Here is a 12,167-nt window from a genome sequence, read left to right as displayed (position 1 = left end):
TAGTTCACGGCTTAAAACAAATAACCACGTGGAGAAGTTAATTAATTCACGGTCAGGAGGCATGCAAGTCCGTTTTTTTAACTTTTCTTCCGCGGATGACTCGATCAATTATCGATGAGGAAGCAGCTATAATACTTCCTCCATTCCAAATTATAGATCATTTTAACTTTTCTAGATTTATAGATATTGCTATATATCTAGATATACCACCTAGATACATATCAAAATCTATGAGATCAGAAAAACTAAAACAATCTACATTTTGGAACAGAGGGAGCAACGAATATTAGGAGAGGATATGTGGTGACCATACTCGTAGTACTCCTTCCATTCCAAATTACTATTCGTCGTAACTTTTCTAAACACGGCATGTATCTAATTACGTAACAAAAAGCTACACAGTAATCTGGGACGGATGGAGTAGCCCGCGACAAACTGGCTGCTGAGGTGTGCAGTGGCACTCTCTGACGCATGTGCTGATGCCAGGCCAGCATATATACTGGCCGATCGATTGGATTGGCTAGTAGCAATAGGCAATTCGATTTGGCTTTCTAGCTCGGATCGAATCAGCGTAGGTACTTCGATTCGGAGTAGCTAGCTGCTTGACCACCGCGGAACGGAAGCCACCAAATTAAAAGCACGCGCCCCTTCAATTCTGCTGTCCATCGATCTCTTTCGTTTCCATCCGGCCCAGAAAAAAAAGGAAATGCATGTGCAGAGGTCAGACGCTGTACCCGCCCATCTCAGCCATTCGTTCCTCTGAGGGAATCATTGCTGGGGGTCGGGCATCCCATCGATCTATCGCCACTAGTACAAGAGACAGAGAGGATCCGGAGGGAGGAGAGAAGCTAGGGAGCACATCGAATATCGATCGGCATCCATCTCCAGGAGCCAAACAATGGAGGACGAGGGGCAGTCGTCGCCGTTGCTGGAGACGAAGACCGCCGGCGGCAGGATGTACGTGGAAGGGTGCCCCGGGTGCGCCGTGGACCGTCGCAAGGCGGCCAACCCGGGCATCCCCTACGGGAGCTTCATCTATGTCTGGATCGTCACCCTCTGCACAGGTACGTACTGGCTGCTCCATACCTCTGTGTCTGTGTCTCCGGCCTCGACCATATCGGATCCCCCTGCTTGCTAGTAAATGCTTTTGCGTTTTTTTTCCTTTTCTTGTGGCTAGTTCTTTTGTGTTTTTTTTTCCTTTTCTTTTGCTATGATCATGACGAGAGTTGCCAACTCCAACACCGTAGCTGCTGTTGCCATCACTGCATCACTTTAGCGATCAGCCATTTGTGTAAAAGCCTTCAGCGCTGCGAAATTACGTTTTCGTCAAGACGAAATACAGAGAGGCGTGTACTGATCAAATAAAATAGGCACAGGAGGCATAAATGATGATGATGATTAAGCAGCCATCCATCCATGGGGAAATAGAAAAATGAGCATAGGCCCGACTCCTACTTCTCTTGGCCCAGCCCATATACCAGCAGTTAAATAATAGGCCTGCTGAGGCCCATTCTATCCACACAATAGGAACCTCCGCGAATCTTCTTCTTCTTCTGCGACGCAATTACGCAATCCTTCCTCCGTTCCCATCCAGGCAGAGGAGAGGGGGCAGGGCAGCCATCCATTCGTCTCTCTCTCTCTCTCTCTCTCTCTCTCTCTCTCTCTCTCTCTCTCTCTCTGTTTTTTTTTTTTGGGGTTCCGGCGCCCGTGAAGCGATGCCAATGCCCTGCAACGCGTGGTTGGATTGGATTGGAAGCAGTTCCGTTTGGCGCCACGTCCAATGTGAGCCGGACGAGGTGCAACTAGTGTTGGCTTCGTCTTCCTCGTCCTCCCCTTCAATTCCCCAAGATGGGAACGCCGCCATAGACGAACGGCTCTCGCATTGGGCAATACTAATTGCCCCCAGCATTGGGCACGGCAGGGCGAAAGGACACATCTTTGGCGACTTCGGTGGCCACCTGCCAGCGCTGGAAGGATTGGCTTTTGCCTTCCTTGATTCGCTTCTTCTGGCCGAGAGCAGAGGCGCCATTAATTGCGCGTTCCCTGCTCCCATCTCTGGTGCTGTTCTGAGCAAGCATTGAGGGAGCCGGGTCAGCAAGGAATTCGCTGGTTGCCGACAATGGGGGAGGAAGCCACTTCGCCGTTGCTCAGGGTCAAGGAGGAGTACCACCCGGGGTGCCCAGGCTGCGCTTACGACCGGAGGAAGGACCTCCTCAGGGGGATGCCGTACAAGGAGTTCCTCTATGTCTGGATGATTTCTCTCACGGCCGGTACGGACTCCTCTTCCATAGCACACCCTCTTTTCGGGTCCTTCCGGATGACTTCTCTCTTGACAATGACATGTTACAATAGCTAGCAGGTCATAACTAGTGCTTGTGGTTGCCATTGCCAAGACAGAGAAATGTACTGCAACTACATGAGTTTGCTGCAGCAATTCTTTGCTACTGTGTCATTGACTCATTGCAGAAATTTTACAAAAATTTCCTGCTGTGAGGCTGCAGGTGCTACCAATTTTTTTGTCCTGTAATTATGGGTTGTTTGCAGTTGTTGCAGTGTCTCCCTACCTCTGCTATATCACCTCCTCACATTTTGAAGATGTACTGACAGAGATACCACGCAACTTCCGATGGAATATTAATTTGTGACAAGTTGCAGGACCACTTAAATTAGGTGGCATTTAGGACTTAACAGATAAAACTCTGTACTTATACTGTTCATCATGTCACAATCTTTAATCATGCGCAATCATATGCTGTCTTTATTTAAGGTTGATTTCTCCGAGTGCATGAGCACTTCTCTCAGGTCTTATTCAGCAGTTTCTTAGTCACTCTCACTATTACTGAACTAACTTGATAAATGTCGGCGTCCGCACTTCTGGACCTACAGAACATTACTGGCATTTGTTTCCCAATGTTGCTAATCTTGCTTCGCTTCTCGTGTCTTTTCTTTATTTCCATAAATACCGTCCATTGCATATTTACTGTTTCTAATTTTTCTTCTTTCTTTTTTCAGCTTTACCAATATCATCGCTGTTCCCCTTCTTGTATTTTATGGTATGTACACAATTTGGTAACCTTTTTCTGGTTATTCAGGGCTTTGCAGTATATGACAAATAAGTTGGTAGTACATCAGTTATGTTTTTTGGATACCTTGATCTGCCTAAGGACCTTTTTTTTGTCTATACCTGTGCACACATGCATCTAGTAAGTACCTTTACCTAAAGAGGGTTCATGTTGTCTCTTACTGTACAGATAAGAGACTTGAATGTTGCTAAAAGAACAGAAGATATCGGCTTCTATGCTGGTTTCGTAGGTTAGTTTTGATGAATTTCTCCCTCATATTCAGCTTGGCTTAGTTCAATATTTATAAATGGTGATTTTTTTGTGACTGATCAGTTACATACCATGGATGCTTTCAGGTGCTTCATTTATGTTTGGTAGATGCTTGACTTCAACAGCTTGGGGAATAGCGGCAGACCGTATTGGGAGAAAACCAGTTGTTATATTCGGCATTTTCTCCGTGTTAGTAACATTTTGCCTCCATTTATATGGAAGAATGTTGATTGAGCGTGGAAATGAGACTCTTAACTTAGTTCTTTTAAAATTTCTCAGGGTTGTGTTCAATACTTTGTTTGGGCTTAGTGTCACCTATTGGATGGCAATTGCTACACGATTTTTGCTTGGTGCTTTAAATGGTCTACTTGGACCAATTAAGGTATTGTGAATTTGCAAGCTTTTAAATGTTAGAATGCGCTGTAGTTAATAACATCTTGCTTGAATGTTACAGGCTTATGCCATTGAAGTTTGCCGACCAGAACATGAAGCTCTAGCATTATCACTTGTAAGATACAAGATTCACATTGATGTGTTACTAATATTTCTTATATATTCTAATGATTTTCATACTTGAATTCACTTTCACGTAATTTAGGTCAGCACAGCATGGGGAATAGGTCTCATCATTGGTCCTGCTCTAGGAGGCTACCTTGCACTGGTACAGCAGAGGCAATTTTACAATATTAAAGCATATCTAACTGTCAGCGCTAACTTGGCTTCCTTATGACAGCCTGCAGAAAATTTTCCAAATGTCTTTTCACCTGAATCACTCTTTGGAAGGTATTTCTTTTTTTTCATAGCAGAAGAAGATAGTCCCAAATAATCAATTTACAAAGTACTTACTTTCTGTGGAAACTTGTCAGGTTCCCGTATTTCTTACCATGCTTATGCACGTCAGTCTTTGCTGCTGCTGTTCTCATAAGCTGCATATGGATGCCGGTATGTGAAATCGCTTTGAATTCATTTGGCATCCACCAATATTTTGTACTTAATTTTGATTCCTCTGTACCCACCATAAAGCATCTCAAAATGTTTTATAGGAGACTTTGCACAAGCATAAAGGTAGTGAAAATGAAAACCAGAGCATTGAAGCTTTGGAGGCTCATCTGATTGATCCAAAAGAAAAGGTTGAAGAAAGTGGAAGTTTGAATACCAAGAAGAGCTTATTCAAGAATTGGCCATTGATGTCATCAATAGTTATCTATTGCATCTTCTCCTTCCATGACATGGCTTACACAGAGGTACTTGTTTATTAACACTTGTGGGATATTTATTTATGATTTGAAAAGCTAGGAAGAATCTATGCATGCTATGAACATACCTAGTACTGCTCTGTTAGAGATTTGAAGAACTTGGTCTTGGTGTCCTAATAATGTTCAATATGGTGTATTCATTCTGGGATTAAAATTTAAGTCAGAAAAAAAAGTTGGCACCCAATAAAGCTGCCAGAAACTGGAGATTTCAAAATATATGGAGAAAAGTGGCATAGTTGTTTTGGAACACGACTTTTATTGTTACATGATCTGTAAATTGATGTAGGTTAGTTAGCTATTAAAATATAGTGGATGTTTTCAAGCAATCTATCCCTGTCAGTCTAAGGGTGGTTTTTATTGCTGTGAATATCAATTGTTTATCCTTGGTTACATATATGAATTTGTACCAACATATAACTTTGTATTTCCATGTTTATTTGAAAATGATCTGAAATTATGTATGATGTGTCTTGCTATTGCCTTGAGGACCTAGTTTTTTCCCCCTGGATAGTCTAGAAGACACTTCAGCATGTATTAGAGCCCTAACAAAAACTAATTCCAGGTGTTCTCTCTATGGGCTGAAAGTGACAAGAAGTATGGTGGACTCAGCTTATCGTCCGAGGATGTAGGTCAAGTGCTTGCAGTTACAGGTGAATTTCTTATTATTGTTAGTGTTTATAATTTTTAAAAACTCCATTATAGTCTAAAGTGGTTTTTGTACTACAGAATATTAATTAGATAACTGTATGTACCCAATTATAAACCTTTCACACGTATGTGGAAAAAATGATTTCTCGATCATTCCCCTGAAGCTGTACTAAATCTGCAAATTTTGTCCTCTGCTGGTATTTGCAACCAACTTTTAGTATTTGTGATAATGCCATTTACATTATTTTACCTCTTCCATTACAGGTGCCAGTCTTCTTGTATATCAACTGTTCCTGTACCCTCGTATCAATAAAGTTCTTGGGCCTATCAATTCTTCTCGGATTGCAGCTGTGAGTAAAAGCTTATGCTACTTATAGTTGATGCAGTCTCTCTCCTCTTCTGGCTGCTTATCTGAACTATTTTGCTCAATCTTGCAGATCCTGTGCATACCTATCCTCTTTGCCTACCCCTATATGACATACCTGTCAGAACCTGGATTATCAATCGTTCTCAATGTTGCATCAGTGATAAAAAATAATCTTGCTGTGAGTATCTTTTGCATCCCATTGTGAGTCATGTTATTTGATCTTTTAGAACCAAATAACTGTGTATATGGCAGTTTTGATTACATTTACAAAGTATGCAGTTACTCTGCTCAGAAAATAGAAAAAAAAAGAAAAGAAAAAACTTTAGTTCCTGGTGATGGTTGAAAAATATTAAGCATATGAATCTTGCATCGTTACCCACCACTTAGCGGTCTATGCCCCTTTTCTATTGAATATTTAGATTTTATGTATTATTTATTTTCTGTTATAATTAAAGTTTACGGCATACTATATCAGGTTACCATCATTACGGGCACTTTCATCCTTCAAAATAATGCTGTGGTATGCACACATGTGTTCAGCTCAATTTTTATTGTTAAAGTTCTGCTCCTAATCTGCAACTGACTGATGCCAATACTTGTTAACAGCCTCAGGACCAAAGAGGAGCTGCAAATGGATTGTCCATGACAGGAATGTCGTTTTTCAAGGCAGTTGCTCCAGCAGGAGCTGGTATTGTGTGAGTATAATTTGTTTCTGTAGCTTCTTTAAAGAAATTTGTTGAGTTCCAAGTTGAAATAAACTGTCAATACAGATCGTTGCCTATAGTTAAATGAAATGTGCTTGAAGCTTAAAAATAGGAAGGCTGAGGTGTATTTTGAATTTGACTACTACACCTGCTGCTAAATTTATGTTTCAAAAGTAGCAAGGCTTAGATATCCTGTAGATTTGATCTACTAGTGCCCTACTGCTTTGTAAATTTGATTGAGAATGTATCTGCTCCACGTGAAGCATGTACTGTTGCTGATTCATTTTGGGTGTATTTATTCAGGTTCTCGTGGGCACAGAAACGGCAGCATGGTTTCTTCTTTCCAGGTAAATTTAGGTTCCTTTTTAGGACATTCCAGATACCTTTTTTTTTCTTTTTGGCGGTGCACATAATTTTTCTAATTCTACCTGCACAGGTGATCAGATGGTGTTCTTTCTTCTGAATGTGATTGAGTTACTCGGACTTATTCTCACATTCAAACCCTTTTTGGCTGTGCCAGAGCAATATAATAGAAATTAAAAACTCAATTTGTGGAAGTTTAGGAATATTCAAATAGAGTCCTGCACCCATGAGGTAAAGGGCATAATGCCCTTCCACCAGGTGGAAACTGAGAGAGGAAAATGGAAAAGTCACGCACCCGTGAGGTAAAGGGCATAATGCCCTTCCACCAGGAGGAACCTGAAAGAGGAAAATGGAGATTTTTGCGTGTAACTGTAAGTGCTATTATGTAACTGCAGCATTTTAGTGGAGGAAATGCATAATTGGTAAATGGCGGCCAATCGATTGCTTGCTTTTGATTAGACAGGCATTTGTGCCGAGTTGCTACACTGTAAGTAGCAATAACGTAAGGTACAGCAACTCCGAATTATTTGTTGGAAATGAAATTAGTAGACAATTCTACCCTGATGGTTTATCTGGTTTGGTTCTATTTGCTCTGCTTGTTCAAGATTCTATTTGTTCTGCTGACTGGCCCATCCTTCGCGTCGTGTAAAAAACATGGCATCCTTAATCGGACATGTATTTTTCTGTAAATAGAGACCAGCCAGAGAGCACATACTAAAACTGTGGAAGCGAAGTTGTGGAGAACATTTTTGTCAGAAAAATTGGATGTTGTGTAGCTATCTTTGTGTTCCAGGTGGGGGTAAACTGTTATTGCTCGTGGAGCACGTTCTCTGCAGGCAGCAGCATTGCCGCGCCCACCCGTGTTGTGGATGGATATATAGAGGAGCAGGGAGCTTGAGCAGTTGCATGCTGTGCCAGTGTGATAGTGGCTTTGCATTGCAGATAGCTAGGTAGCTAGGTGACCGAAGCAAATTGTCTTGTCGAGATGGGCTCCGAGGAAGCGCCGCTGCTGCTGCCGGCGCCGGCGGTGGAGGGTTGCCCCGGCTGCGTGATGGAGCGGCGGAAGGCGAGCAGCAAAGGGAGGATCCCCTACAAGGAGCTCTTCTTCGTCGGCGTCACCTCCCTCGCCTCATGTACGTATTTCGATTACTGTTGCTCTACATTAGGCTCTAGACAATGCCTTGCGCGCGGCAACTGGGTTCAGTCATCTTGGGTTTTGCTAGCTACTCTGTTGGACATACACGCATCCGGTGTACATCGAACTCGAGCCTGCACTGTGCCAATTTTGATTCTTGCCTAGTTCGGTCGTCAGGGAATGCTTGCATTATGCTCTAAGTAGTGTCCGCCGCCGCTGCCGGCTCGCCGGCCGCCGGTGATGAGCGTCGCCGGAGACATTCTGCCTGGACCAAACAGGACAGAGCATGTTGCTGGCCCCACCCGTGATAGAAAATTGGACGTGCATGCATGTAAATATTTGGTAGTTGTTGCTGTTGTAGGAAGGTGCATGCCTGAATCTTGATCTGCCTCCTCTAGGTAGCATAACTTCGTCTAGCTGATCACAACGAAAAGCAGAAGACAGCCCACCATTGCTCTTAAAAGGCTGCAACTCGATATTTAAAAATCGTCCGAAAAGTTATCTTTTTATGGCAATGCCATCTGAGATCCAGCATTATGTTCATGCATGTAGGATGCTGGCTAAGACCAAGCTATCAACAGAACTTAATATTCTGTGCCAGTCCCGATTGGATCGGTACTAATACGGCTGTTTAGTCTCCCCTTTTTGTGTAACTGCTAGTATATAAGACGACTGATGATGGAGCTTCCAAATTGAAGTCAGAAATTCAAGTTGAAACTAACAAACATAGGGAGCAGTTGCGTCTGCAGCAGCTTTGCTCTCTTATGTGTCTGGCTACTATGTCTAGCTACCTGCCACCTTGTTCCTTTCTCATTTGCATCCATCTAACGCCTTAGCTGTGCGCGCTTTACTAACTGTTTTAATTACTCGATCAATGTTTTCAATAATTTGCAAGCTGAGATCTGGTTCAGACAAAATATTAACGATAATGTAACTTTTTTTCCCTTGTGTTTTTTTCAGCTTTACCAATCACGTGCCTCTTCCCATTCATCTATTTCATGGTATGTACTGTCATGTTATCTAGTCAGTCATCTACTTGTATATCACTTTGTATTAATCTTGAGGACGGTGACATTCTTTATGACCTTAATTACTCAATCGGTGGCTACGATCCTACAGCAGCATGCAGCGCAATCAGTGGCTTATGTACCCATGTTCTCCGTTTTATATACTCACGCTGTGCCGAGATGACCAAAGATAGGAACACTGCAAGTAATGGGTTGTGATGACTTCAGTTTCATTTTTGTTTTTGAATTGTAGTTTCAGTTTATTGTAGGAGCCTTTGGAAGTAGTTTAAGTTTGTACTTGTAGCAATCTGCTGCTCATAGATGTCAAAAGATTTCTTTTGTTTTGTATACCTCTAAACCGAATGAGTTCCAAACTTCCAATAATTTAGACTTGGGAGGTACAAATCTGCATTTTGTTGTGAGGATATTTCCACACCCAAGTAGTTTCCTCGGTCTGATGTGACTCAGCCTAATGTTATCATTAACATAATCAGATTATTCTCGATTGTATACCTTATGCTTATTTAGTAATATCTTTCTTCCTGCTTTTCATAGGTAAGGGACTTCCACATTTCTAAAACAGAGGAAGATATTGGTTTTTATGCTGGTTTTCTAGGTATAGTTTCTGTCTCACCATCGATTTTTAAGTTAGATATTATTAAAGTTGGAGTACTAATATCACACAAAGCTCAAAATTTAAATGTAAAATACTTATGGGAATGCATTTTCTAATTGCAGCTGCATCATACATGGTGGGCAGAGCCATTGCTGCAATTTTTTGGGGCATTCTCTCTGATCGTATTGGACGGAAGCCTGTCATCGCATTTTCAATCTTGTCTGTGTATGTATTACAGAAATTATATTTCATTGTTAGCTCATTTAGATTTTAATATTTGTTTAGTACTCAATTCATTTTCCCACATGCATGCACTATACAGGGTCATATTTAACACACTGTTTGGTCTAAGTACAACATATTGGATGGCAATTGCTACAAGATTTGTGCTGGGTGCTCTAAATGGCCTACTTGCCCCAATAAAGGTACTTCTAAATTACTAGTTTCAATAAATCCGTAGACTATAACTTATGTGTTTCAAAAAGAGTATGCTAAATTAGAAGTTACATTCATCAACCTTTGTAGGCATATTGCATTGAAGTTTGTCGAACTGAACATCAGGCACTTGGACTCTCACTTGTAATCTCATGAATCAAGCTCTGCGTATTTTATACGTAACCCTTTCATTGCGAAGATTAGTCTAACTGAATGTACTTTAATCATAGGTGAACACGGCATGGGCTTTGGGTCTTATTGTTGGTCCAGCTCTTGGAGGCTTCCTTGCACAGGTACCAGTTCAAAAAAGAAAAGGAGAGAAAAAGTATCTTATTTTCTTACTCCAGTCTCTTTTTTCTTTCACAGCCTACTGAAAAATATCCTCACATATTTTCCAAAGATTCAATTTTTGCCGGGTAAATTATCCAGGCGCAACTATAGTCCATTACAAATTGCTAGAAATTAGTGGTGTACATTTGCATATTATCATAGCTCAATTAATTGGATTTTGCAGATTTCCTTACCTCTTACCCTGTCTAAGTGTATCGTCATTTGCTACAATTGTCCTAATAAGCTGTACATGGCTTTCGGTACGTAACATTTCAACTAAAAAAATCTCTCATCGTTTTAGTTGCCTATAGAAAATATTGACACTAATTTTTGTCATTATTTTTGCTTCTGCTTGATAAAATCAAATCTTGTATTCCATAAATTCTCCAATAAACATAACTTGCAGCATGTGCTGCCCAAGATGCAATTAATAAATACACTACTGGAGTGTAGTGTGGTCATTTTTGTAGAAAATATGCTTGCTATGTATTCTACGCTATACTATAAGTAGTATTTACTTAACTTCATTTGAGGCATATTGTCACTCTATTACTGCAAATATTATCTAGTCTTATTATTAACGTGACTTTACTACAGGAGACTATACACAAACATAAAGTTCCTGAAAAGGATACCAAAATAGTCAAAGCATTGCCACCAAAAGACAATTATCGGGATTCACCTCGCAGGAAGAGTTTGCTTCAGAACAAGCCTTGGGTGTCAACTATGCTACCTTACTGTTTGTTTAGCCTTCATGACACAGCATATAGTGAGGTAAAAATAAATCATATTCTCTAAGAATTCATGTCCTATTTAGCCTGTTAGTACTCGGTGGGGTATTTTATATTTTGGATGATACTTAGTAAGCCCATATAAATGATATTCAACACATTCCTCATGAGTAAAAACCTCTATTATAGTACTGCACTACTGCTTTAACTACTCAATTTCACCTTTCGCGCATAGCTCTGAACAAAGATGTCCGACCACCACTGATGTGCATCTTTCAATACTAGATACTATCCTTATGGGCTGTGAGCGATCGGAAGTATGGTGGCCTCAGCTTCTCAACTGAAGACATTGGTGAAGTTCTTGCTATGGCAGGTATCACATCCCTCTGCCCTCCGCTTACATTGCCATCCCTCCCAGCTAAAGATGTTTGCAGCGTTCTGTGTGAATGTATAGACACTGATATGGATTTTCTCCTTTCATTTTCTTTATAATAGGTGCTAGTCTTCTAGTATACCAGCTTATCATTTATCGCTGGGTTCATAAAGTGCTTGGAACAGTCAACTCATCACGTGTTGCTTCTGTGAGTTGCCTCCTACTGTTTCTTCAAAAGATAAACATAAAAATACATATCTCATGATCATCACTTAAAATTTCAACATGACATTGCAGGCTGTGTCTATAGTTGTTCTTGCAACGTATCCCTTTATGACATACCTATCTGGAGTGAAACTTTCTTTCGCCCTCTATTCTGCAGCCATGATGAAAAGTGCTCTTGCAGTAAGCATTGTTCTTTCTTTCTTCACAGTTCAAATTACTTCATAACTCGCCGCACCATTTGTAAGCTAATAACTCCTTTTCTATGGAAGACATAGTGGCGAATAAATAGTAGTTTTTAATAATTTTAATGGTATTCAAGTCTACATAATCTTCTTTTGCAACCTATACAGATTACTGTAACAACAGGAATTTGCCTTCTACAGAATAATGCCGTGGTATGTATGAACTCAAGTGAATTTGATGGGATAGTATGCTTACACAAATCAAATAAGGGGGCGTTTTCTTCCACTGTCTTATTTTTAGCACGTGTCACATCGAATGTTTAGATACTAATTAGGAGTATTAAACGTAAAACTATTTACAAAACCAATTACATAAGACGAATCTAATCGGCGAGACGAATCTATTATACCTATTAATCCATAATTTCCAGATAGTGCAGAAAAATCAGATTGTTAAATCTTC

At 40.7% G+C, this 12,167-nt stretch overlaps 2 protein-coding genes across 5 annotated transcripts in view; both read left to right on the top strand.

The window, feature by feature from the left end:
- Window positions 1-569: 569 nt before the first annotated feature.
- LOC101772225 (protein ZINC INDUCED FACILITATOR-LIKE 1) lies at window positions 570-7,097 on the top strand. Of its 4 annotated transcripts, none has more exons than XM_022828428.1 (18): window positions 2,132-2,270; window positions 2,360-2,501; window positions 3,013-3,053; window positions 3,252-3,312; window positions 3,419-3,521; window positions 3,612-3,714; window positions 3,787-3,840; window positions 3,931-3,993; window positions 4,066-4,115; window positions 4,199-4,274; window positions 4,376-4,576; window positions 5,151-5,238; window positions 5,501-5,586; window positions 5,674-5,781; window positions 6,079-6,123; window positions 6,210-6,298; window positions 6,611-6,654; window positions 6,744-7,097. In XM_022828428.1, exons 2-18 carry the CDS (start codon window positions 2,402-2,404, stop codon window positions 6,845-6,847), a joined length of 1,416 nt encoding a protein of 471 aa, XP_022684163.1. In that variant the 5' UTR covers window positions 2,132-2,270; window positions 2,360-2,401; the 3' UTR covers window positions 6,848-7,097. The 4 variants fall into 4 exon arrangements, with proteins under 4 accessions (XP_004977467.1, XP_004977469.1, XP_022684163.1 ...); XM_022828427.1 differs by having other exon boundaries at window positions 2,133-2,270; window positions 2,353-2,501; XM_004977410.4 differs by lacking the exons at window positions 2,132-2,270; window positions 2,360-2,501 and adding an exon at window positions 570-1,064.
- A 606-nt stretch (window positions 7,098-7,703) lies between these two features.
- LOC101771816 (protein ZINC INDUCED FACILITATOR-LIKE 1) overlaps window positions 7,704-12,167 on the top strand; it is a 6,062-nt gene continuing 1,598 nt past the window's right edge. The window contains exons 1-13 of the mRNA XM_022828429.1: window positions 7,704-7,803; window positions 8,766-9,428; window positions 9,551-9,653; window positions 9,751-9,853; window positions 9,954-10,007; window positions 10,094-10,156; window positions 10,230-10,279; window positions 10,378-10,453; window positions 10,791-10,967; window positions 11,210-11,297; window positions 11,420-11,505; window positions 11,595-11,702; window positions 11,873-11,917. Of these exons, the coding sequence (XP_022684164.1) occupies window positions 9,562-9,653; window positions 9,751-9,853; window positions 9,954-10,007; window positions 10,094-10,156; window positions 10,230-10,279; window positions 10,378-10,453; window positions 10,791-10,967; window positions 11,210-11,297; window positions 11,420-11,505; window positions 11,595-11,702; window positions 11,873-11,917 (942 nt within the window). The 5' untranslated portion in view covers window positions 7,704-7,803; window positions 8,766-9,428; window positions 9,551-9,561. The remainder of the gene's footprint in view (window positions 7,804-8,765; window positions 9,429-9,550; window positions 9,654-9,750; window positions 9,854-9,953; window positions 10,008-10,093; window positions 10,157-10,229; window positions 10,280-10,377; window positions 10,454-10,790; window positions 10,968-11,209; window positions 11,298-11,419; window positions 11,506-11,594; window positions 11,703-11,872; window positions 11,918-12,167) is intronic.

Source organism: Setaria italica, chromosome VII (assembly GCF_000263155.2).
Source record: "Setaria italica strain Yugu1 chromosome VII, Setaria_italica_v2.0, whole genome shotgun sequence".
In the NCBI taxonomy this organism is placed as follows: Eukaryota; Viridiplantae; Streptophyta; class Magnoliopsida; order Poales; family Poaceae; genus Setaria; species Setaria italica.
The sequence above is the reverse complement of the archived record's forward strand: the minus strand, read 5'-3'. Positions and strand labels throughout refer to the sequence as shown.